General features: G+C 36.8%; 1 protein-coding gene across 1 annotated transcript in view; it reads left to right on the top strand.

The window, feature by feature from the left end:
* Positions 1-26,063, top strand: part of ADAM9 (ADAM metallopeptidase domain 9) — a 155,921-nt gene that overhangs the window by 61,428 nt on the left and 68,430 nt on the right. The window contains exon 12 of the mRNA XM_036118917.2: positions 20,342-20,513. Coding sequence (XP_035974810.1) covers positions 20,342-20,513 — 172 coding nt within the window. The remainder of the gene's footprint in view (positions 1-20,341; positions 20,514-26,063) is intronic.

Raw genomic sequence — 26,063 nt, 5'->3', positions numbered from 1 at the left:
TGGTGGGCATTACCTCATTAGACAGATGGCTCTAGCCTATTCCTAGTTGAAATGCACTTCCTCCAGCAGCTAGTGATAAATCTACATTTATTAATGGTGGTGTTTTCTCTTACATCTTCTTAGGTATTTTTGTTTTGTTTTTTAGAGAAAACTTGCCCTGCGTTCCAAGTTTACCTCTTACTCTGGTCTTTATCTTGGATTCTGTTTTTTTTATTTTTTTATTTTTTTATGATTGCTTCCTATAAAAGCTATAACCCTATGTCAGCTTTCTGATCTTTTTTTTTTTTTTTTTTTTTAAAGATTTTATTTATTTGACAGAGAGAGACATAGTAAGAGAGGGAACACAAGCAGGGGGAGTGAGAGAGGGAGAAGCAGGCTTCCCGCGGAGCAGGGAGCCCGATGCGGGGCTCGATCCCAGGACCCTGGGATCATGACCTGAGCCGAAGGCAGACGCTTAACGACTGAGCCACCCAGGTGCCCCAGCTTTCTGATCTTTAACAACCCCCATCAGGTTGAGCAAATTCATCTTTTTTTTCTAAAAGATTTCTCAGTCCTGAGTGAGTACTCTTCTAGTTTACTGGACTCTACTGAGCCTAACTGCAGAAGGAAGCACTGAGGATAACTCTTGCAGGGCCTACTTATTCTGATAGAACTTGTGATGTATTTTTTTAAAAAATACTTTTATTATGAAAAATGAAGCACATACAGAAAATCTAGCTAAACAAATGTATAGCTGAACGCATTTTTAAAGAATTTTATTTATTTCTCTGAGAGAGAGAGAGAGCATGAGTGGGAGGGGCAGAAAGAGAGAGAATCTGAAGCAGACTCCCCGCTGAGCACGGAGCCCGATGCAGGGCTCCATCTCACAACCCTGAGATCATGACCTGAGCTGAAACCAAGTTGGCCGCTTAACTGATTGTGCCACCCAGGTGCCCCCAGATGAACACATTTTTATAAAGTGAACATTTGTTGTAACCACCCATGTCAGGTCCCTACCAGGATCCTCAGAAATCCCTTTTGTAGTTTTCCCCATCATACCCTCTTCCCTAAAGTTAACCCTTATCCTGATTTTTATGATAATCATTTCCTTGCTTTTCTTTACAGTTTTGCCATGAAAATATGTATTCCTAAACACTTTAGTTTTTGCCTGTTTGGAGCTCTATTCATAGAATAGATTAGAGTAAATAAACAGAATTATACAAGTATGTTTTCTATTGGTTGGGTTTTTTTTAGTTGACGTTGTGTTTGTGATGTTTGTCCATCCTGATACAGGTAGCTGAAGTACATTTTCATTTTTGTTGCTTCCATCTTCTTTTGGTTTGAAGGTTGCTCCCTGGGATCTTAACTCCCCTGTACTTTCAAGTTACAACTCAAAAAAAGCTTAGAAACAGGAGTTGTGGGGAGTTGTTCACCATAACTGCTGAAATAAAAAATGGCTGGAAGAGATATGTCGTGGGGTACAATGAGTGCTAAGTACATACCTCACCAATAATTGGTAATATCCACTTTAAACTTCAGCTAATGAGTTGGATATATAGTGGTATATTACTGTGCTTTTCCTTTGCATTTCCCTGATTACTAATAAGATTAGATCACCTGTTTATGTTTATGGGCCATTTGGATTTTGTTTTTTGTGAAGATACTGTTCAATCCCACCCTCCCCAGTTTTTCGATTGGGTTGACTATCTTTATTGATTAATAGAAGTCCTTTATAAATTTTTTGGTGACTTTTAGTGAAAAATTTTAATTTTAATGTAGTCATGTATATCAATCTATTCCTTTATGACTATTGCTTTTTGTATCTTATTTAGGAAATTGTAAATTTGATGTCACAGAGGTGGGCTTCTGTATTGCCTTCCACACTCTTGATCTGTTTTAACCTTCATATTTAGGTCCATAATCCACCTAGAATTACTGTTTGTGCATTGTTCAGGTAGAGGTCAGGTATTTTTTTCCAATATGAGTACTTTGTTGAATTGGCACCATGTGTTAAAAAGATATCCCTTTCATTGCTTCTTTGCAGTGTCACCTTTGTCATAAATCAAGTGTCTGCAGATATATGTGTCTGTTTCTGGGCTCTTCTATTTCATTTGTTTACTATTCTATATTTGCATCACTACTGTAGTTTCCTAATTTTCACAGCTTTATAATTGGTTGTAGAAAGCAAGTTGTCCTACTTTGACCTACTCATTTAAGAGTGTCTTGGCTGTTTGTGGCTTTCTCATGTAAATTTGAGAAGTGTCCAATTCCAAAAAAGTCTTGGGGGGGGTTTGATTGATCTTGTATTAAATCTCTAGATTAGTTTGGTGAAGAATTAACATATTTTCAGTAAGGAATCTTCAAGTCCATGATCTTTAATTCCTCTTATAGTTCTCTATAAACTTCTTTTGGTAGTATTATTCCTATACTTTATACTTTTGGGTGCTATTGTAAATGATTTCTCTTTTAAAAATTAATTTTTTAATTTTTTGTATAAAAATAAAATTGATTTCTTATATATATTTTATATCTAGCAGCCTATTACACTTTTACAGTAGTGCTATAAACCTGTAAATTCTTTTGGATTTTTACTTATATAATCATATCATCTGGTAGTAATGATAATTTTGTTTCTGCCTCATCAATCCTTATAACTTTTATTTATTTATTTTTATTACCTGACTGTACTGGCCAGGACTTCCTGTACAACATTCAAGTAGAAGTGGTGGTAATTTGCATCTTTGTCTTTTTTTTTTTTAACAAAGAATAGTTAACATGCAATGTTATATTAGTTTCAGGTATACAACATAGTGATTTAACAATTCTATACATTATTGTATGCTCACCACAAGTATAGTTACCATCTGTCACCATAGAGTGGTATCAGAAGGAAAGCTTTCAGCATTTTAACATTAAATATAATGTTTGCCAAATATTTTGCAGATACTCTTCTTTCTCTTTTCTTTTTCAAGTTTTTATTTAAATTCCAGTTAGTTAACATACTAAGTAATATTAGTTTCAAGTGTAGAATTTAGTGATTCATCACTTACAACACCCAGTGCTCATCACAAGTGCCCTCCTTAACTCATCACCCATTTAACCCATCCCCTGCTGACCTCCCCTCCAGTAACCCTCAGTTTGTTCTCTGTAGTTGTGAGTCTGTTTTCTGTTTTGCCCCTCTCTCTCCCCACTCCATGTTCATCTGTTTTGTTTCTTAAATTCCACATATGAGTGAAATCATATGGTATTTGTCTTTCTCTGACTGACTTATTTTGCTTAGCATAATACCCTCTAGTTCCATCCATGTCATTGCAAATGGCAAGATTTCATTCTTTTTTATGGTTGAGTAATATTCCATTGTATATATGCCACATCTTCTTTATCCATTTGATGGGCATTTGGGATCTTTCCATAATTTGGTTATTGTTGTATGCTGCTATGAACATTGGGGTGCATGCATACCTTTGAATCAGTATTTTTATATCCTTTGGGTAAATACCTGAGTAGTGCAATTGCTGGATCTTATGATAGTTCTATTTTTAACTTTTTGAGGAACCTCTGACTGTTTTCCAGAGTGGCTGCACCAATTTGCATTCCCACCAAGAGTGTAAGAGGGTTCCCTTTTCTTTGCAGCAGATACTCTTTATTGGGTTAAGGACTATCCTTTCTCCATTAAGTTGTCTTTGTTCCTTTGTCAAAGATGTGTTGACTGTATTTGTGTGGGTTTATGTCTGGACTTGATTCTCTTCCATTGATCCATTTGTCTTTTCTTTTGCCAATACCATGCTGTCTTGATTTACTGTAGCTTTATGGTAAATCTTAAGTCAGATACTGTCACTTTTAAAATTTTGTTCTCTTTCAATATTGTGTTGGTTATTATGGGTCCTTTTTCTTTCCATATAAACTTTAGATCGCTTTGTTGATACCCAAAAAATAACTGGCTGGGATTTTAATTGGGATTGTATTGAATCTACAGATCAAGTTGGGAAGAATGGGCATCTTTATGGTATTGAGTTTTCCTATCCTTGAACATGGAATATCTCTTCATTTATTTAGGTCATTTTTGATTTTTTTTTTTCATCAGAGTTTTGTAGTTTTCCTCGATAGATCTTGTACATATTTTGTTAGATTTATACCTAAGTATTTTTGTTTTGTTTTGGTTTTGCTAATGTAAATGGTATTGCATTTTTAATTTCAAATTCTAATTGTTTGTTGCTGGCATATAAGAAAGCAGCTGACTTGTATGTTAATCTGTTCTATAACCTTTCATTTCTTTAATTAGTTTGCTTTAACTGCTTATTAGTTTCAGAAATTTTTTGGTTGATTCTTTTGGATTTTCTGCATAGATGACTGTGTCATTTGTGAACAGTTTTATTTCTTGTCTTCATTTCCTTTTTTATTGATTAGACTGTCAATTTTGTCTGATATTAATATAGCTTCCCCAGATTTTTTTTCATGTTGAAAGTATATTTTTTTCCATCCTTTCACTTTGGACTTTTCTTTATCCTTATGTTTTAGATATATGGTTTGAAACAACACATGTTTAGGTTTTATTTTTTAATCCAGCTTGACAATATTTGTCTCTTAATTGTATCATTTAGTTTACTTATATTTAATGTAATTAGTAACGTACTGTATTTATTTAAATGTAGATGTGATTGATTGTAAGATACATCATTATTTACATACCACTAAGAAAGAAAAAATGGTGCCAATTAAATACTTTGTTAGATGAATCTGTTTCAGAGTATTTTAAATGTGTGAAGAATGTGTTTTAGAATTAATGAGATGCAGTATTTGGGTTTAAATCTACCATCTTATGTGTTTTTTATTTGTCTCACTTCTTTTATGTTCTTTTTTTTCTTTTTTTAAAGATTTTATTTATTTATTTGAAAGAGAGAGAGAGTGCAGGAGCAGAGGGAGAGGGAGAAGCAGACTCCCCGCTGAGCAGGGAACCCGATGCGGGGCTCGATCGCAGGACCCTGGGATCATGACCCGAGCTGAAGGCAGACGCTTAACCGACTGAGCCACCCAGGCGCCCCACTTCTTTTATGTTCTTTTAAAAAATCTTCTATTTTGTTTATTTTGGATTACTAGTGTGTTTTTGATATTCATTATTTTGCCTCTATTAGAATGGAAGTTATGTAATCTTTGATTTTTTGGGGGAGTTACTCTAAATATAACATGTGTCCTTGATTTATCATGTTTAATATTAAATCATATCCTTCCTTACACAAATCAAGGACTTTAGAGCTGTTTAACTTCATTTATCCACTTCCTGACTTATATAACTATCTGTCAGGAATGTATTATCAGTGTTTAATGAACATTGTTCATTCCTGTTTGTTTAGATTTACCTACATAGTTATCACTTCCATTACTCGTTGGTTCTCTTGCATCTCTGACCTTCCATTTGGTATTATTTTTTAGTTATCTTGAAAAACCCTTTTTGAATTTTTTTAGTGTGTGTCTGATAGTAGTTTGTCTCTTAGCCCCCCCTTCCCCAACAATGGCATCTTTATTTCTCTTTCATTCTTCATTTAAAAATTTTTTTTAATTTAAATTCAATTTAATTAACATGTAGTATATTATTAGTTTCAAGGGTAGAATTTAGTGGTTCATTAGTTGCATATAACACCCAGTGCTCATTACATCAAGTGCCCTCCTTAATGCCCATCACCCAATTACCCCATCCCCCCACCACCTCCCCTCCAGCAAGCCTCAGTTTGTTTCCTATACTTAAGAGTCCCTTATGGTTTGTATCCCTCTCTGATTTCATCTTATTTTATTTTCCCTCCCTTCCCCTATAATCCTGTTTTGTTTATTAATTTCCATATATGAGTGAAATCATATGTAACTGTCTTTCTCTGATTGACTTACTTTGCTTATCGTAACATACTCTGTTTCTATCCACATTGTTGCAAATGGCAATATTTCATTCTTTTTGATGGCTGAATAATATTCCGTTGTGTGTGTGTGTGTGTGTGTGTGTGTGTGTGTGTGTGTGTCACACACACACACCCCACATCTTTATCCATTCATCAGTTGATGGACATCTGTGCTGTTTCTATATTTTGGCTATTGGGGACATTGCTGCTATAAACATTGGGGTGCATGTGCCCCTTTGAATCATTATTTTTGTATCCTTTGGATGAATACCTAGTAGTGCAGTTGGCTGGGTTGTAGGGTAGTTCTATTTTTAGTTTTGAGAAACCTCCACACTGTTTTCAAGAGTGGTTGCACCAGTTTGCATTCTGGTGTTCATTCCCACCAACAGAGTAACAGGGTTCCCCATTCTCTGCATCTTTGCCAACATCTGTTTTTTCTGAGTTGTTAATTTTATCCATTCTGACTGGTGTGAGGTGGTATCTCATTGTGGTTTTGATTTGTATTTCCCTGGTGCGGAGTGATGTTGAGCATTTTTTCATGTGTTGTTAGCCACTTGTATGTCTTCTTTGGAGAAATGTCTGTTCATGTCTTTTGCCCATTTCTTGACTGGATTGTTTGTTTTTTGGGTGTTAATTTTGATAAGTTCTTTATAGAGCCCTGTATTGCTGTATACTTCCCTCATAGAACTGCCTTTGTTACATTTCAAAGGTTTTGAACTGTTGTGTTTTCATTTTCATTTGCTTCCATGCATTTTTAAAATGAGCATGGAATGCTTTTCCATTCCTTTGTGTCTTCCTCAATTTCTTTTGTAAGTGTTCTATAGTTTTCAGAGAACAGATCTTTTACCTCTTTGGTTAGGTTTATTCCTAGGTATCTTATGTTTTTTGGTTCAATTGTAAATGGGATCCATTCCTTGATTTTTCTTTCTGCTGCTTCATTATTATTTTTTTTAAAAGATTTTTATTTATTTATTTGAGAGAGAGAGAGAGCACACAGAGGGAGAGTGAGAGGGAGAAGCAGACTCCTTGCTTGGCAGAGAGCCTGATGTGGGGCTTGATCCCAGGATCCTGAGATCATGACCTGAGCTGAAGGCAGATGCTTAACCAACTGAGCCACCCAGGTGCCCCTCTGCTGCTTTGTTATTGGTATATAGAAATGCAAGAGACTTCTCTGTAATGATTTTATATCCTGCGACTTTGCTAAATTCCTGTATCAGTTCTACCAATTTTTTTGTGGAATCTTTTGGATTTCTACATAGAGTATCATGTCGTTTGCTAAGACTGAAAGTTTGACTTCTTCTTTGCTGATTTGGATGCCTTTATTTCTTTTTGTTATCTGATTGCTGAGGCTAGGACTTCTAGTACTATGTTGAACAACAGTGGTGAGAGTGGACATCCCTGTCTTGTTCCTCACTTTAGGGGAAATGCTCTGTTTTTTCCATTGAGGATGATATTAGTTGTGTCTTTCATATATGACCTTTATGATTTTGAAGTATGTTCCTTCTATCCCTACTTTGTTGAGGGTTTTTATCAAGAAAGGATGCTGTACTTTGTCAAATGCTTTTTCTGCATCTATAGAGAGGATCATCTGGTCCTTGTCCTTTCTTTTATTAATGTGGTGTATTGCATTGATTGATTTGTGGAGGTTGAACCACCCTTGCAGCCCAGGAATAAATCCCACTTGGTCGTGGTCAATAATCCTTTTGATGTACTATTATTAGCTAGTATCATGGTGAGAATTTTTACATCCCTGCTCATCAGAGATTTTGGTTTTTAATTCTCCTTTTTAGTGTGGCCTTTGTCTGATTTTGAAATCAAGGTAATGCTGGCTTCATAGGATGAGTTTGAAAGTTTTCCTTCCATTTCTATTTTTTGGAACAGTTTCAGAAGAATAGGTAATAATTCTTCTCTAAATGTTTGATAGAATTCTTCTGGGAAGCCACGTGGCTCTGGACTCTTGTTTATTGGAAGATTTTTGATTACTGATTCAGTATCTCTGCTGGTTATGGGTCTGTTCAGGTTTTCTATTTCTTCCTGTTTTAGTTTTGGTAGTTTCTATGTTTCTAGGAATGCATCCATTTCTTCCAGATTGCCTAATTTGTTGGCATATAATTGCTCATAATATTCTCTTATAATTATTTTTATTTCTGTGGTGTTGGTTGTGATCTCTCCTCTTTCATTCATGATTTTATTTATTTGGGTCCTTTCTCTTTTCTTTTTGATAAGACTCGATAGGGGTTTATCAGTCTTATTAATTCTTTCAAAGAACCAACTCCTAGTTTCCTTGATCTGTTCTGCGGTTTTTTTGATTTCTGTATCACTGATTCTATTCTGTTTGCCTTCTCCTGCTGGATTTAGGCTTTATTTGCTGTTCTTTTTCCAGCTCCTTTAGATGTAAGGTTAGTTTTTGTATTTGAGACTTTTCTTGCTTCTTGAGGAAGCCCTGTATTGCTGTATACTTCCCTCATAGAACCGCCTTTGCTGCATTTCAAAGGTTTTGAACTGTTGTGTTTTCATTTTCATTTGCTTCCATGCATTTTTAAAATTCTTCTTTAATTTCTTGGTTGACCTGTTCATTTTTTAGTAGGATGTTCTTTAACTTCCATGTATTTGTGGTCCTTCCAATTTTTTTCTCCTGGTTGACTTTTAAGTGTCATAGCTTTGTGGTCTGAAAATATGTATGGTATGATCTCAGTCCTTTTGTACCTGTTGCGGCCTGATTTGTGACCTAGTACGTGATCTGTTCTGGAGAATGTTCCATGTGTGTTCAAAAAGTGCATGTTCTGCTGCTTTATGATGAAATGCTCTGAATATGCTGTTAAGTCCATCTGATTCAGTGAGTCATTTAAAGCCCTTGTTTCCAATTGTTGATCTTCTGGTTAGATGATCTGTCCATTGCTGTGAGTGGCATTTTAAAGTCCCCCACTCTTATTATTATCAATGAATTTCTTTAAGTTTGTTATTAATTGATTTATGTAGTTGGCTGCTCCCAAGTTAGGGGCATAAATATTTATAGTTGTTAGATCTTCTTGTTGGATAGAGCCTTTTATTATGATGTAGTGTCCTTCTTCATCTCTTATTACAGTCTTTGGTTTAAAATGTAGTTTGTCTGATTATAAGTATGGCTATTCCAGCTTTCTTTTGTTGTCCATAAGCATGATAAATGGTTCCCCCTCACTTTCAATCTGGAGGTGTCTTTGGGTCTAAAATGAGTCTCTTGTAAGCAGCTTATTGACGGGTCTTGGGTTTTTTTTTTTTAATCTATTCTGATACCCTGCATCTTTTCATTGGAGCGTTAGTTCATTTATATTCAGAGTAATTATTGAAAGATATGAATTTAGTGCCATTGTATTACCTATAAAGTCACTATTCCTGTAGAATGTCTCTGTTCCTTCTAGTCTTTGATGCTTTTGATCTCTCTCTCCACTCAAAGGGTCCCCTTTAATATTTCTTGCAGGGCTGGTTTAGTGTTTATGAATTCCTTTAGTTTTGTTTATCTTGGAAACTCCTTATCTCTCCTTCTATTCCGAATGATAACCTTGCTGGTTAAAGTATTCTTGGCTGCATATTTTTCTCATTTAGTACATTGAATATATCATTCCAGTCCTTTCTGGCCTGCCAGGTCTCTGTGGACAGGTGTGCTGTGAGCCTTATATGTCTACTCTTCTAAGTTAAGGACCTCTTCTCCCGAGCTTTCAAGATTTTCTCTTTTCTTTGTAATTTGCAAGTTTTAGTATAATATGTCGAGGTATTGACCTATTTTTATTGATTTTGAGGGGAGTTCTCTGAGCCTCTTGGACCTGAATGCCTGGTTTCCTTCCCCAGATTGGGGAAGTTCTCAGGTATAATTTGTTCAAATAAACCTTCTGCCCCTTTTTCCTCGCTCTTCTTCTGGGTCTCCTATAATGCGGATATTATTTCACTTTATGGAATTGCTGAGTTTCCTAAGTGTACCTTTGTGATCTGATAGTTTTCCTTCCCTCTTTTTTTCAGTTTCATTATTTTCCACAATTTTAACTTTATATCACTGATTCGCTCTTCTGTTTCATTCATTCTCATTTTTATGACCTCCCCTTGGGACTGCATCTCAGTTATAGCATTTTTAATTTTGGCCTGACTACATTTTAGTTATTTTATCTCTACAGTAAGGGATTCTCTAGTGTCTTCTCTGCTTTCTTCAAGCCCAGGTAGTATCTTTATAATTTTTGTATTTGAGACTTTTCTTGCTTCTTATAATTTTTGTTTTTAATTCTAGTCCACAATCTATTGTGGCAGATAGCGAAAAGCTGCTATATAGTCCAGACATCTTATTTACATCCTTATTGATTAAATCCCTGTATATGAATACTACCTCCTGTTCTTTCTTTTGGGGTAACTTTCTGCATCTCATCAATTTGTCTGTAAGAGAAAAGAAGAAAGAAAAGGAAAAAGAAACCAAAACAAAAACAGCAATAACAACAACAATAACAACAAAAATCTTCAGTAAGCATTTCTGGTGTATGCTGTGTACACTCTGCTATTAAGTTTTGGCTGTTCTTTCCCAGTGGTCCATTCTTTACAGAGTTCCTCCTTTCTTGTAGCAGGGAGTGTTTGGACCTTTAACTAGGTGTGCTTTGATTTTTTTTTTTAAGATTTTATTTATTTATTTGACAGAGAGAGACACAGCAAGAGAGGGAACACAAGTAGGGGGAATGGGAGAGGGAGAAGCAGGCTTCCCGCCGAGCAGGGAGCCCGATGCGGGACTCGATCCCAGGACCCTGCGATCATGACCTGAGCCGAAGGCAGACGCTTAATGACTGAGCCACCAAAGCGCCTCTGATTTGTTTGTTAAGATAAACCTGGAAAAGAAAAGAAAGGAAAAAAAAAAAGTCTGATCCAAGACTAGAGAAATGGAAAAGGAACAAAAATGCAAAGAGACAAAAAAACTATAAGCCTGATTCCAAAGAATAAGAAAGAAGGAAGTTAAAAGTGTAAGGAAAGAAGAAAAGAAAATAATAGAGAGAAAAGAAAAAAGCCTGATCCGAAAAATAAGAGAAAGAAACACACAAACCAACAAATGAACAAAGAATTAGAAGCCTGATACCAAAAAAAAGATAAAGAGAAAAAAAAAGAAAAATATATCTAAAATAAAAGATACAAAAATAAATAGAAAAATAAAAAATTTAAAAATTTAAAAACTAAGAAAAAAAGAAAGAAGCAAGCCTGTTCCTATTTCCACCAGAAGCTCATGTTTTGGAGCACTCTTTAAGCAGTATACTTGGTACATGTTGGGTGCCTCTGTTGGTCTTCTGATTGAGAGGCCTGCTGGGCTGGTTCACAGGCTGACTTGCCCTTGTAATGATGCCCCTGCCAAGCACAGGGGTGTGGGGCTTAGTGTAGGGAACTCCAGCCTTCCCTGGAGGTGCTGTGTTTCTATATGAAAGTTCAACCATGTTGGTGGGCAGGAGGAGGGAGGAATGGTGGAGGGGAAAGAATATGGTGTCACCTCATCCTCTCGTCCCCAGGGAGGGGAACTTCTGGCCACTGCTGTTCCGGAGGCTGTCTCAGAAGAGCAAATAATCTCCTGTGTCCTGGGTTTTCTTCAGTTCCCTGCCCTTAACCTGGCTGTTCCTGGGCCTTCAGCATGCCCCACGTCACAGATCTCTTGTATTTTATCTCTGGCCAGTGGCTGGGACTCAAAACTCCAAGTTTTAAGGGGACCCATTCCACACCCCCCTCCCCGCCAGGAGAACCTTATGGAGCTCTCTCCGTGCTGTCCTAGAAAAGCAGTTGCATGGTGCGCACATCGAGGCTAGGGTTTACTGTGACGCACAGTGCAAAGCTGCAACCAGGATATCTGTCATTTGCGGGAGAATCAGTCCCCTATTCCATTCTGTCCAAGAAAAGCAGTTACACAGAGGCTTGAATCTATTGTGGCAGATAGCGAAAAGCTGCTATAAGGTTATCTGCCCTCTGCCCACACAGCTATTGAGTGGCTCCCAGCTGGCCTTTTGTTCTTGGAGAGGCAAAATTTGCTCTTCCAAATGTACTCCGGGGAGGGCAGCAATCTCTCCCAGTGTGACCCAGGGGATCTACTCACTTATTGTGTGATCCCTACCTGCTGCATTCTTTCTCGCTCTCTCCCTCTCCCTGACTTTGCTCTGTGAAGAGGGTTCCCTCTCCTTCGAAGCCCCAAGGCTTTCCTCTTCCCCCAATTCACGGCTCAGAACCTCACATCTGCCACATTCTGTCCAGCTGTGCAGATTGTTTCCTTAATCCTCAGATTATTTTCCTAGTTGATCAAAATAGTTGGATGTTAATCTAGCTGTGTTTGAGGGAGGAGGCAAGCTCAGGGTCCCCCTACTACTCCACCATCTTAAATCCTCCCTCCTCTCTTTCATTCTTGAGGACATTTTTGTTGAATATAGAATTCTAGTTATCAGTTATTTTCTCTCAGCATATTGGTATTATTACATTTTCTTTTGGGCTCCATGTTGCTGTTGATGTCAGCTATCACTAAAATGTTACTCTATTGAAGTGGATTTATCTACTTTTTGGCTATTTTCATAGTTTTTAAATTTTTTTTTTTTATTTTTTTTTATTTTTTTAATTTTTTTTTTTTTTTAAGATTTTATTTATTTATTTGACAGAGAGAGAATGAGAGAGAGCAAGCACATGAGAGGGGAGAGGGTCAGAGGAGAAGCAGACTCCCTGCCGAGCAGGGAGCCCGATGCGGGACTCGATCCAGGGACTCCAGGATCATGACCTGAGCCGAAGGCAGTCGCTTAACCAACTGAGCCACCCAGGCGCCCGTTTTTAAATTTTTTTTAAGTTTCAAGTTTTTTTTTTAAGTTTATTGAAGTTGTGGAAAGAAAAAAAATAGCACGTACACACACTGATATACCTGCTTAGGATTTTTGTTTTTTGAGTTTTAAAGTTTGAAGTTTGATAGTTTTCATAAATTGTGATAAATTCTCAGCCATTATGTTTTCACATACTGCTTCTTTACATATTGCGTCTGTGCATAGTATTTCTGCATATTTGCTATCCTTCTTCTGTGATTCTAGGTAACTTGTGTAAGACCTCACAAAATCTGGTCTCCCACCTTTCTTAGACATTTTCTATCATTTTATGTTTCTTTCTGAGTAATTTCTTCTTACATCTTCTAATTCATTGAGCTTGTCTTTATTTGTATTTAGTCTGTTGTTAAACCTATCCATTGAATTCTTAATTTTGCTTATGATGTTTCATTTCCCAAATTTCTATCTAGTTTTTTTCATACATGCTATATTACTACTGTGGATTTTATTTCCCTGCTAAAATTTTTCTGAGCTTGTCATTTTTCTCCCTGACCATAGTAAGCAGGGTGTTTTTGGTTATTGTTTGATAATTCTAGTGTCTGGAGGCTTTATTGGATTGTACCTGTTTTTTTTTTTTTTTCCCACTCATAGTTTCTTTTAATTTTTTTTTTTGAGTGGTTTTTGGTATTTTGTGTCTTCATGTTGTATTTTGGTAATGTGTTGGTTAGTGTATTTGAACAATTTTGCTAAGAATAACTTGAGAAGAATGATTAGGTTATCTTTGGTGGTATTAAATCTTTTTTCAAGGATAGATGTCCCACCTTCTACTTCATATGCTGTGTAGTAAATATTAATTGAATGTTCATTATAAATGAGGCCTTTTTTTCAGATGCAGGTGATATATAGACATTTGACATTTTTCCCTAGATAACTCAGTCATTTGGAGCCAGTTCTGTTTAAAAAGTGGATAATCTAACTTTGTAATATGATTTTTGTTATTACTAAGGTATTTGGTAGGGGCTGGTAATATTTTTCTCACATATTGCTCTTGGATTCCTGGAAGTGTGAGGTGCTCCTCCTGGGAGGTACCTTTCTGGAGAAATGGCTTTCTTAACCATACCCTTCAATGCCAACTAGTTCAGAAAGCCTCCATAATCAGGACACTCTATTTTTTAAAAATAATTAATTAATTAATTTAGAGAGAGCAGGCAAGAGTGCGAGTGAGCAGGGGGAGGGGATGAGGGATAGGGAGAGAGAATCTCAGGCAAATTCGGCACTGAGTGTGGAGCCTGATATGGGGCTCAATCTCAGGATGCTGACCTGACCCAAAACCAAGAGTTGGTGGCTCAACCGACGAGCCATCCAGGTGCTGCAGGGCACTCTAAAAAAAAAAAAATCTCACTTTCTCTCTCTCTGTCAAATAAATAAATAGACTCTTTAAAAAAAATCTAATTAATTGCCATCATTTAGAGCCCTCTGTTAGGACTTCCTACTCCTTGGCTGTGAGGATTAGGATAGTAATGATGGAACTGTGTTCTGATTATTTCCAGATTACTCATAGAAAGAATGTTCTAAATGATAGTTGTCTTTTTTTTTTTGGTCATATTCTGATAGGCTGTTTCCATTACTGTCGGTCACATCTATCTCCTTTTGATGCAGTTTCGGAAAACGTACCTAAGGTATGAGAAAAGAGATGAGGAGATGCTTTAAATTAATATCCTAGCACCCAGGGTGATATGTAGAGAATAAGAATACTTTAGTTGCTATTCAAGCCAAGTATTAGGAGAAAGATCATCCTTATTACTGTAGGTGCTATCCAGGGATGACTAGGGGAAAAATATCTTCATTGTAGCCCCTAGAGCCTTACTGAAGAGAAATATGGGGATGTTTGTTACTATCTCCATCAGGTAAAAAGTACCAGAAACGCTTCTGATTTTCTTAATCCTTTTTGGTACTATAGTGAACTCCATTGTGGTAAAACAGCTTTTAAAATTTTTTTTTTTAATGGGTTGCTTTAGGATCAAACATTTTAGACATTGTATCTATGAGAAAATGTGTTCCAACTACTAACTAAGAAACTTATTTTAAAAATAACCTGTTTACTGGAAGAAATGGATGCCTTCCTGGAAACCTATAAACTACCAAGACTGAAACAGGAAACAATTGACAACCTGAATAGGCCAATAACCACTAATGAGATTGAAGCATTGATCAAAAACCTCCCAAAAAACAAGAGTCCAGGACCTGATGGATTCCCTGGGGAATTCTACCAAACATTCAAAGAAGAAATAATACCTATTCTCCTGAAGCTGTTTAAAAAAAAAAAAAGAAACAGAAGGAAAGCTTCCAGACTCATTCTATGAGGCCAGCATTACCTTAATCCCCAAACCAGGCAAAGACCCCATCAAAAAGGAGAATTTCAGACCGATATCCCTAATGAATATTGATTTCAAAATTCTCAACAAAATCCTAGCTAATAGGATCCAACAATACATTAAAAGGATCATCCACCACGACCATGTGGGATTTATCTCTGGGATGCAAGGGTGGTTCAAAATTCACAAATCAATCAATGTGATAGAACACATTAATAAGAGGAGAGAGAAGAACCATATGGTCCTCTCAATTGATGCAGAAAAAGCATTTGACAAAATACAGCATCCTTTCCTGATTAGAACTTCAGAGTATAGGGATAGAGGGAACATTCCTCAATTTCATAAAATCCATCTACGAAAAACCCACAGCGAATATCATCCTCAATGGGGAAAAGCTGAGAGCCTTTCCCTTAAGATCAGGAACACGACAAGGATGCCCACTCTTGCCACTCTTGTTCAACATAGTACTAGAAGTCCTAGCAACAGCAATCAGACAACAAAAAGAAATAAAAGGTATTCAAATTGGCAAAGAAGAAGTCAAACTCTCTCTCTTCACAGATGGCATGATACTTTACGTGGAAAATCCAAAAGGCTCCACCCCCAAATTACTAGAACTCATACAGCAATTCAGTAATGTGGCAGGATACAAAAATCAATGCACAGATATCAGTTGCTTTCTTATACACTAACAGTGCAACTGTAGAAAGAGAAATTAGAGAATCGATTCCATTTACAATAGCACCAAAAACCATATGATACCTCAGAATAAACCTAACCAAAGAGGTAAAGGATCTATACTCTCGGAACTACAGAACACTCATGAAAGAAATTGAAGAAGACACAAAAAGATGAATAAATTTTCCATGCTCATGGATCGGAAGAATAAACATTGTTAAAATGTCTATGCTGCCCAGAGCAATCTATACCTTCAATGCCATCCCGATCAAAATTCCAATGACATTTTTCAAAGTGCTGGAACAAACAATCCTAATATTTGTATGGAATCAGAAAAGACCCCGAATCGCCAAGGAAATGTTGAAAAAGAAAAAGCTGGGGGCATCATGCTGCCTGATTTCAAGCTATATTACAAAGCCATGATCACCAATACAGCATGGTACTGGCACAAAAACAGACATATAGACCAATGGAACAGAATAGAGAGCCCAGATATGGACCCTCAACTCTATGGTCAAATAATCTTCGACAAAGCAGGAAAAAATATGCAATGGAAAAGATAGTCTCTTCAATAAATGGTGCTGGGAAAATTGGACAGCTATATAGAGAAGAATGAAACTCGATCATTCTCTAACACTATACACAAAGATAAACTCAAAATGGATGAAAGACCTCAATGTGAGACAGGAATCCATCAAAATCCTAGAGAAGAACATAGGCAGTAACCTCTTTGACATCGCCCACAGCAACTTCTTTCAAGATACATCTCCAAAAGCTAGTGAACCAAAAGCAAAAATGAACTTTTGGGACTTCATCAAGATAAAAAGCTTCTGCACAGCAAAGGAAACAGTCAACAAAACAAAGAGGCAACCCACAGAATGGGAGAAGATATTTGCAAATGACACTACAGATAAAGGACTGGTATCCAAGATCTGTAAAGAACTTCTCAAACTCAACACCCGAAAAACAAATAATCAAGTCAAAAAATGGGCAGAAGACATGAACAGACACTTCTCCAAAGAAGACATACAAATGACTAACAGACACATGAAAAAATGTTCGTCATCACTAGCTATCAGGGAAATTCAAATCAAAACCACATTGAGATACCACCTTACACCAGTTAGAATGACAAAATTTGACAAGGCAAGAAACAACAAGTGTTGGAGAGGTTGTGGAGAAAGGGGAACCCTCTTACACTGTTGGTGGGAATGCAAGTTGGTACAGCCACTTTGGAAAACAGTGTGGAGGTGCCTCAAAAAAATTAAAACTAGAGCTACCCTATGACCCAGCAATTGCACTCCTGGGTATTTACCCCAAAGACACAGATGTAGTGAAAAGAAGGGCCATATGCACCCAAATGTTCATAGCAGCAATGTCTGCAATAGCCAAACTGTGGAAAGAGCCGAGATGCCCTTCAACAGACGAATGGATAAAGAAGATGTGGTCCATATAGACAATGGAATATTACTCAGCCATCAGAAAGGATGAATACCCAACTTTTACATCAACATGGATGGGACTGGAGGAGATTATGCTAAGTGAAATAAGTCAAGCAGAGAAAGTCAATTATCATATGGTTTCACTTATTTGTGGAACATAAGGAATAGAATGGAGGACATTAGGAGGAGGAAGGGAAAACTGAAGTGGGGGAAATTGGAGGGGGAGATGAACCTTGAGAAACTATGGACTCTGAGAAAGTGAGGATTTTAGAGGGGGGTAGGGGGATGGGTTAGCCCGGTGATGGATATTAAGGAGGGCACGTACTGCATGGAGCACTGGGTGTTATATGAAAACAATGAATCATGGAACACTACATCAAAAACTAATGATGTACTGTATGGTGACTAACATAACATAATAAAAGTAAAATTAAAATAACCTGTTTAGAAGCGGTAGACTTTATGTAGTTCTTTTTTTAAGATTTTTTTATTTATTTGACAGAGAGAGAGAGAGAGAACATGAGCACACAAGCAGGCAGAGCAGCAGACAGAATTAGAGGGAGAAGCAGACTCCCTGCTGAGCAGAGAGCCTGATAAGGGGCTCAGTCCCAGCACCCTGGGATCATGACCTGAGCTGAAGGCAGACGCTTAACTGACTGAGCCACCCAGGTGCCCCCAAGAGAAGTGCTAGACTTTATGTAGATTAGAATTAGGGACTTAATTGCAGAAATATACCATATGTCTGCACAATTTCTGTGGCTATTGGCTGATTAATGTATTCTTATAGAAAACATTATTGTATGTGTACTACATGGCAGGCAAGATACTTACCATATGTAGATCAACAATAGCAAATAAAAAGCAGTCACAAGACTCTGTTTAAATTGAAGTCTCCTACCAAAAAATAAATAAATTGAAGTCTCCTTTGTTTATGAGATAATTACTAGATACTACTACTCTGACATTGTCACCTGATGTCTATTAGACTCAGACTTCCGTTCTCTCTCCTAAAACCTGCTCTACCCACAGTCTTCTCCATGTCAGTTAATGGTAACTCCTTCCTTCTCGTAGTTTGGCACAAAAAATGTTGGAGTCATCCTTGACTTCTCTCTTTTTATTCACATTCTTCATCTTAAGTGCTATTCCTTTAAAAGATATAAATAATCCAAACACTCCTTACTGTTTCCACTGCTGTCATGCTGGTACATCATCATCAGTTGAGTGGATTTCTGCAAGAACCCTTTGTATGTTCTTCCTGCTTAAAATAGCAACCATGGTGATCCTATTAAAGCACAAGTCAAATCATGTTACTCCTGCTCACTTTCCATTGTATCATCCCCCCAAATTCCTCATTTCTCTCACAGTTTACTGTGAGAGTCAAGTCTTACAATGGCCTATTCTCACCTTTGTTGACTGCATCTCTCATTACTCATTCCTTCCCTGACTCACTCCACTCCAACCGCACTGGCTTCCTTATTGTTCCCTGCACACTCCAGGCAGGCTTTTACCTTAGGCTTTCACACTTGCTATTCTTTCCTGGCGTGATGTTCTTTTCCCAGATATCCAGTTCTGATTTGGTTGTCACAGTGTTTAAAGTACCTGTCCTGACTGCTATTGCTTCCCTCCCCCCACCGCCCCACCTGGGTCACCTGCTTCACCTCTCCCTATTTTACCCCCATGGCACTTATCACCTTTGTATACTCTGCAGTTTACTTACTATGTGTATAGTTTGTCTCACTCACTAGAATGCCATATTTATAGGGGTGAGGATTTTTGTCTGCTTTGTTCACCATTTTATCCCTTGCACAGAAGAAGAGTGCCGTGTGCATAATAATGTTCAAATACTTGAATGAATGGTATTGTACAAGAGGACTCTTCCTCACAATATCATTAATAGAGATTAGTGAGAAAAAGAATACTGAAAACAAGCCTTTTTGTTATTGTCAATAGATTTGTGGGAGATCTTTTCTTTCTATGTGAACCAAAATATTGCCTTGGACCCCCCCTTTTTTTTGTTACAGACAATTGACCTTTCTTTGTCTGTGGGTCAGTCCGTTAAAATCCTTCAAAACCCCACATTCAAAGACTTTTTTTTGTCAAATAGTAGTTAACGGTACAAAAATGTCTAGGCAGACTGCTTTCCATTTCTAAGAGCCAAGAGTCAGGACTATGTACTTCTCTGGAAAGTTTGGGCCAGTTAGCAAAGAAGAGTGTAATATGTATATCCAGAACACAAAGTCTCACAGAAAGGATCTGTTTCTTAGGTTCCTTGGAAGTACAAAAGAGCCAACATAGACCGGGATGCCTCCTTAATAAGTATAATGCAACACAGTTTTCATTTCCACTGCTACTCTTGGCACCACTGCTCAAACTGTTGAAAGAGATTCTTTCAGGGCACCAAATTCCCCTGATAAAATTTTAATGGGACTTGGATTTCTCAAAGATCCTTGGTGTAGATGTGGGTATGTTTCTCTCTGATCTTCAAAAGTGAAAATAGGCAATGGGACTATCTGAATGTATTTTAGAGTTATTGAGTAAACCCATAACTAAAAAAACCCCAACAACACGTAGAACAAATCAAAATTGCATTTGTATAGATCTCACATGGATAGCTCAAGGTGGACAATTTCTAGAAGCCCATCTAGCCTTCAGAGTAGTAAGCATGGTTCTCAGGAGTTATCATAAGGTTTAAGCCTCAAACTGTAGCTAAAATTCTGCACTGTGCATTTTGCTTCTTGGTGGCTGTCATGCATCCTCACTGGAATGCCCATTCACGTTATTTTCACATGGCTCCCTGTATGTGATAGTGAGGGGAACATAAGAATGTTATCCTCTAGAGTGAAAAAGATTGGGGAAACATATAGCTAGTGTCAAATATTTGAGGAACTTTTATTATAGAAGGTAAATAAAACTGAATTTTGGATAGGACTAGATAATTTCTAAGGTCTTCTTACGATTTTGTATATTAATGTAATTTATATGTTTGGAAGACATTTTCATGGAGGTATAATATAACCAAAATAGTGAATTATTATGTAGTAACTGAAATAATGTACTATATTTATTCTCATTTCTCTCTATTTTTTAGTAGTTTATTTTCTGCCATTGTAAATAATCACTTCTTGTTGGTTGAGGACATGATTTAAAATTTCAAAATGAATAATCGCTATGACATAAGATCTTTTTCTTAATGTTTATTATAGAGGTTCCAGAAACTTTAGCAGTTGCAGTGCAGAGGACTTTGAGAAGTTAACTTTAAATAAAGGAGGAAACTGCCTTCTTAATATTCCAAAGCCTGATGAAGCCTATAGTGCTCCCTTCTGTGGTAATAAATTGGTGGATCCTGGGGAAGAGTGTGACTGTGGTACTCCAAAGGTCAGTTTAATTTTTGATTTTTGCTTTGTGAAGTTACCTCAGGATTTGGAAAAAATGGAATAGCTTGCTTTGGGCAACTGGCATAGGAGTTGGTGAAATTTAGTGGCAAATGAGGATTGGTATTTTGCTTGTGGGGATATATGCCTGGGATTGGTCATGTCTTCCTTCCCAGAATATAACTAATGGTGTCATCTGTTTTCACATCAAGGAAAGCACTGTGTTTATTCTTCTATTTTTTGCTACCTTCTGCCATTTCTGTTATGGTTATTAGGTCATTTATTTACTTTAAAGAACTAATCAGTTTTTCAGTTCGCTCTTTATTTGTAAGCTTCCACTGTTCCGGCACTACCATTGCAGAAGTATTTGTTCAGTTGGACTCATTTTAATAATAAATTGAAGCTGATCCATTTTCCAGAGTCCTTCAGGAACAAAATTCTTGCTACTTAGGTTAGCATTCTCCCTTTATTCACCTTCAGTGCTGTGCCCACTGATCTCTGGCTCTGTCAGACCTGTTATGCACACTTAGCGCCTTAAGCCCATGCCCATCTTTGTTATTATTATTCTGTATCTTAGCCATTCTCCTCTCAAAGTGGCCTGTGTAAAAGTCCTTTGCTTCCTGGCCTTGCATTAAATTTTGAAGAAATTTGTTTAGTTGTGTTTAAGCTTGACCATATTCTTAATGTTTTCCACAAGTACTTCTTCTTCCGTATCTGACCATATCTGACTTTTGCCAGATGACTTCATGCTCTAGAAAGACAGCATGTATTTTATGATGTACTTGTGACGGGCCTTCATTAGACTGTTGATGACTTTCAGGGACTTCTGCTAAATGTTTTGCGTGGTAAAATCCTCACAATAACCCTAAGAGGTTGATATTTTTCGTATTCTCATTTCAAATGAGGAAAGTAAGGCCCTAACAAGGTTTAAATTAACGTTATACTCTTCGGGTGACCAGGCTCTTCTCCTTTCCAGGCATTCTCAGATCTTTCTTCTTTAAATATTATATATCTTTTGCTTTCTCATAACTGTTCACTTCACTACCAAACTTGCTGAAATAGTCTATATTTGCATTTTGAACTTTCACACTACAGAATTACTCTTTAAGAAAGAATACCACTTCCGTCTCGAATACCACTTCCGTCTCAAATACCACAGATTTTTTTTGGTACAAAAGTTTCAAATAGTAAGTACAAGCAAAGTTCCCCTTTCATACCATTATTTCCTCCATAAATTTTTAAACTTCCTTCTACATTGGTAATCATTTTTATAAGTTTAGTGTGTTTCTTTTTAGACTTTGTACCTTTATACACACATATATAATATGTACATTTGTAAATAGTTGGGTTTGTTTTAGGATTTTATTTTATTTTATTTTATTTTTTTAAAAGATTTTGTTTATTCATCTGAGACACAGAGATACAGAGAGAGAGAGAGAGAGCATGAGGAAGGGGAGAGGCAGAGGGAGAGGGAGAAGCAGGCTCCCTGCTGAGCCAGGAGCCTGATGTGGGGCTCGATCCCAGGACCCTGGGATCATGACCTGAGCTGAAGGTAGACACTTAACCATCTGGGCCACCCAGGCGCCCCAGGATTTTATTTTATTTTTTTGCATATCAGACTTAATATGTTGTATGTAGAGGTTTTGTTTTGTTTTGTTTTCTATTAATATATCTTGGAGATTTTTCCATGTCATTACCCTATGTAGACATGATCTTTTAATCTGCTGATTAGTATTCCCATATAAGGATGTACTGGTATTCCCATTTAAGGATATACTATGATTTCTTGAACCATACTCTCATTAATGGACATTTACTTATTGTAATTAGTATTTTTCTGTTGCAAACAGTACCTCTTTGTGCACATCCCATGTCTATATAGGCAGTTATGCAAGTATTTCTCTAAGATAATTACATAAGGGTAGAATTACTGAATTGAAGAGTATGTGTTTTTAAATTTTATTAGAGGCTATGAAATTTCCTACAAAAAGCCTGTGTCAATTTGCACTTCTACCAATAGTTTATTGTGGCATTTGGTGCCCCCCTACAGTATAGTCTTTCCAGGAAAGAATAATAAATATTTTCTTAAGAAGATATTGTTTCAGTTCTTAATCTTTTCATATGCTTATAGACTATGTGCATATTTTTTTGTATGAATGACCATTTTATATCCCTTATCAATTTTTCTGTTGGGTTATTCATTCTTTTAAATTGATTTTTAGGAGCTCACGTATTGTGGGCAAAGTCCGTTGTTTTGTATATGTTTTAATATTTCTCCTTTGTAGCTTACAATTTAGCTTTTAAAAAATTAGTTAACTTTATGTTTTAGAGAAGTTTTAGGGTCACAGAAAGATTGAATGGAAAGTACCAAGAGTTCCCATATACCACCCCACACACAACCTCCTATACTGTCCACGTCCTGCAGCACAGTGGGACATTTGTTACAGTCGGTGACTACATTGACAAGTCATCATCACCCGAAGTTTCCATTAAGGTTCTCTCTTTTCTTCCCCCAGTCTTGCTTTTTGATTATAATTTTTAATTCATTTCCATTTTGTGTTCTATCAGTTTTTTTCTAGTTTACATTTTTTCTTCTCTTTTCATTTCCTTTATTTATTTACTGTTCATTTATTTATTTATTTTTTAAGTTTTTATTGAAATTCCAGGTACCATACAGTGTAATATTAGTTCCAGGTGTACCATATAGTGATTCAACACTTCCATACATCATCTGCTGCTCAGCACGCCAAGCACACTCCTTAATCCCCATCACCTATTTCACCCATCCCCCCCACGCTCTTCCCTCTGATAACCATCAGTTTGTTCTCTATAGTTTTGAGTCTGTTTCTTGGTTTGCCTTAGGATTCACTCTTGACATTTAGCTTTTCATAGGATGTATTTTATTATACTGAAATTTGAAATTTAAATGAAGGAAAATTTATCAGTTTTTTTCCTTAAGATTTAATGAATTTTGTATTTTGGCTCGGCTTGTAGTACTCTTATTTCAAGACTGTCATCATAACCCCTCCATAATTTCTTTTAGCATTTTTGTAATTGAAAATGTTTATATTAGCTCTAGTTGAGGGGGGCCACGTGAAATAATCTAGGGCATTAACTTTTATCCACTAATGATCAGTTGTTATAAAACCATTTAAAATTGTACTTATAAACAAAATTCCTGTGTATATAGTCTGTTTCCTCATTCTTTAATCTTTTATGAAGCCATATGTCTTACATAGTGTTTTTGAAAACAATTTGGCAGCTTTATTAAAGTATAATTGAATACAGTGTTAAAGAAACCAAATTTGGACTTAGATAATGAAAGGCTTTATTCAGAATAAAGACTATTGTAATAGGGAGAATGCTCTGATCTCAGAAATCTGAAAGCATCTTAAAATGAAATAAGAAAAGGTTTTTCTTTTAAAGGGTCAAGGTGAGGGCAAGCTGATAAGCAGAATCTTTTAAGAGGAAGCTGGATAAGCAAGGGGAAATGACCAGTGAGGTCTGATATGAAAGTGTTCTGCTGTGGTCAGCTGATTTCCATGAATAGCTGATAGGAGGGAGGGGGTGGCACACTCCACTTTTTCTGTAGGGACAAGCAGAGCTCAGGGGCCTGTAGGAAAGAGAGAAGCTTTACTAAAAAACTAATAACTATATTAGGACAGAGCAAAGAGTAAGAAATGTGCAATTGTGAAAACTTGGTCAACAATAAACTGCATATATTTAAAGTATACAAGTTGATACATTTTTGACACATGTATACTTGTGTGAAACCATCTTCATGATCAAGATAATAAACACGTCATTATCCCAAAAAGTTCTTTGTGACTCTTGGTACTCCTTTCTTTCCACACCCCCCCCAACTTTTTAAAAAAGATTTTATTTATCCATTTGACAGAGGGAGAGTACAAGCTGGGGGAGTGGCAGGCAGAGGGAAAGGGAGAAGCAGGCTTCCCGCTGAGCAGGGGGAGCCCGATATGGGACTCAATCCCAGGACCCCAGGATCACGACCCGAGCCGAAGGCAATCGCCTAACCAGCTGAGTCACCCAGGCGCCCTTTCCATCCCTTTTTGTTCTCCCATCCTCAGGCAATCACTGATTTCCTTTCTGTCATTATACATTAGTGTGCATTTCCTAGAATTTCATGTAAGTGGAATGATTTTTTTTTTTCTCTAGCTTCATTCCCTCTGCATAATTATTTTGAGATTCATCCATGTTGCTACTGTGTCAGTAGTTCATTCCTTTTTATTGCTGTTTATCATTGAGTAGTATGGACATGGTACCGTTGGTTTATCTTTTCATCTGTTCATGTACATTTGGGTTCTTTCCAGTTTTTGGCTATTAACACGTAAAGCTGCTGTATGGGAAGACTTGCATACAAGTCTTCATATGGACTTATGTTTTCATTTCTCTTGGGTAAATACCTAGGAGTGGAATGACTGGGTCATATGTTAGGTGTATAACTTTTCGAGACATTTTCAAATTGTTTTCCAAAGTGTTTGTACCATTTTACATCCCCACTGTCAGCGTATGAGAGTTCTAGTTCTTTTACATCCTTGGCAACACTTCATATAGTCAGTCGTTCAGTTTAGCCATTCTCTTGAATGTGAAGTGGTACCTCACTGAGGTTTTAATTTGCATTTCCTTAGTGACTAGTGATGTTGAGCATGTTTTCGTGTGCTTATTTGCCATTTGTATATCTTTTTTTGATGATGTGTCTGTTCACCTCTTTTCCCCATTTTGAAAATTAGATAGTTTTGGGAGTACTTCATATATTCTGGATATGAGTCCTTTATCCAGATTTGCAGATATTTTCTCCCAGTCTCTGGCTTATCTTTAATTACCTTAACAGTGTTTTTTGAAGGCTAGAAGCTTTATATTTTGATGAAAGCCCATTTTACCAATTTATGCTTTTATGGGCTATGCTTTTTTGGTGTTATATCTCAGGAATCTTTGTCTAATCTAAAGTTGCAAAGGTTTTCTCCTAGAAGCCTTCTAATTTTAGGGTTTACATTTAGGACTATGATCGATTTTGACTTAATTCTTTTGTATGGTACAAGGTTTAAATTAGAGTTCATTTATTTATTTATTTTTAAAATATTTTTATTTATTTATTTGATGCAGACAGAGAGGGGGTGGCGCACAAGCAGGGAGAGAGGGAGAGGCAGACTCCCCGCTGAGCAGGGAGCCCAATTCAGGGCTCAGTCCCAGGACCCTGGGATCATGACATGAGCCGAAGGCAGATGCTTAACTGACTGAACCACCCAGGTGTCCCTAGAGTTCATTTATTTTTACATTTTTATTATGAAAAGATTATAAACTGATGGGAAGTTGCATAAAGAGTGCAAAGAGCCCCATGTATTTTCACCCAGTTTCTCCCAAAAGTGACATCTTATGTAGCTCTCGTGCAATATAAAAACCAGGACACTGACACTGATGCATTAACTAGATCACAGACTTTATTCAGTTTTCACCGTTTTTAACCACATTTGTGTATGCGTGTGTATGTGTAATTTTATCCCATTTATCGATTTATGTAAACACCACCTCAGTT

The sequence above is a fragment of the Halichoerus grypus genome, chromosome 3 (genome assembly GCF_964656455.1).
Source record: "Halichoerus grypus chromosome 3, mHalGry1.hap1.1, whole genome shotgun sequence".
Lineage (NCBI taxonomy): Eukaryota > Metazoa > Chordata > Mammalia > Carnivora > Phocidae > Halichoerus > Halichoerus grypus.
This window is presented reverse-complemented; position numbering and strand designations above follow the sequence as displayed.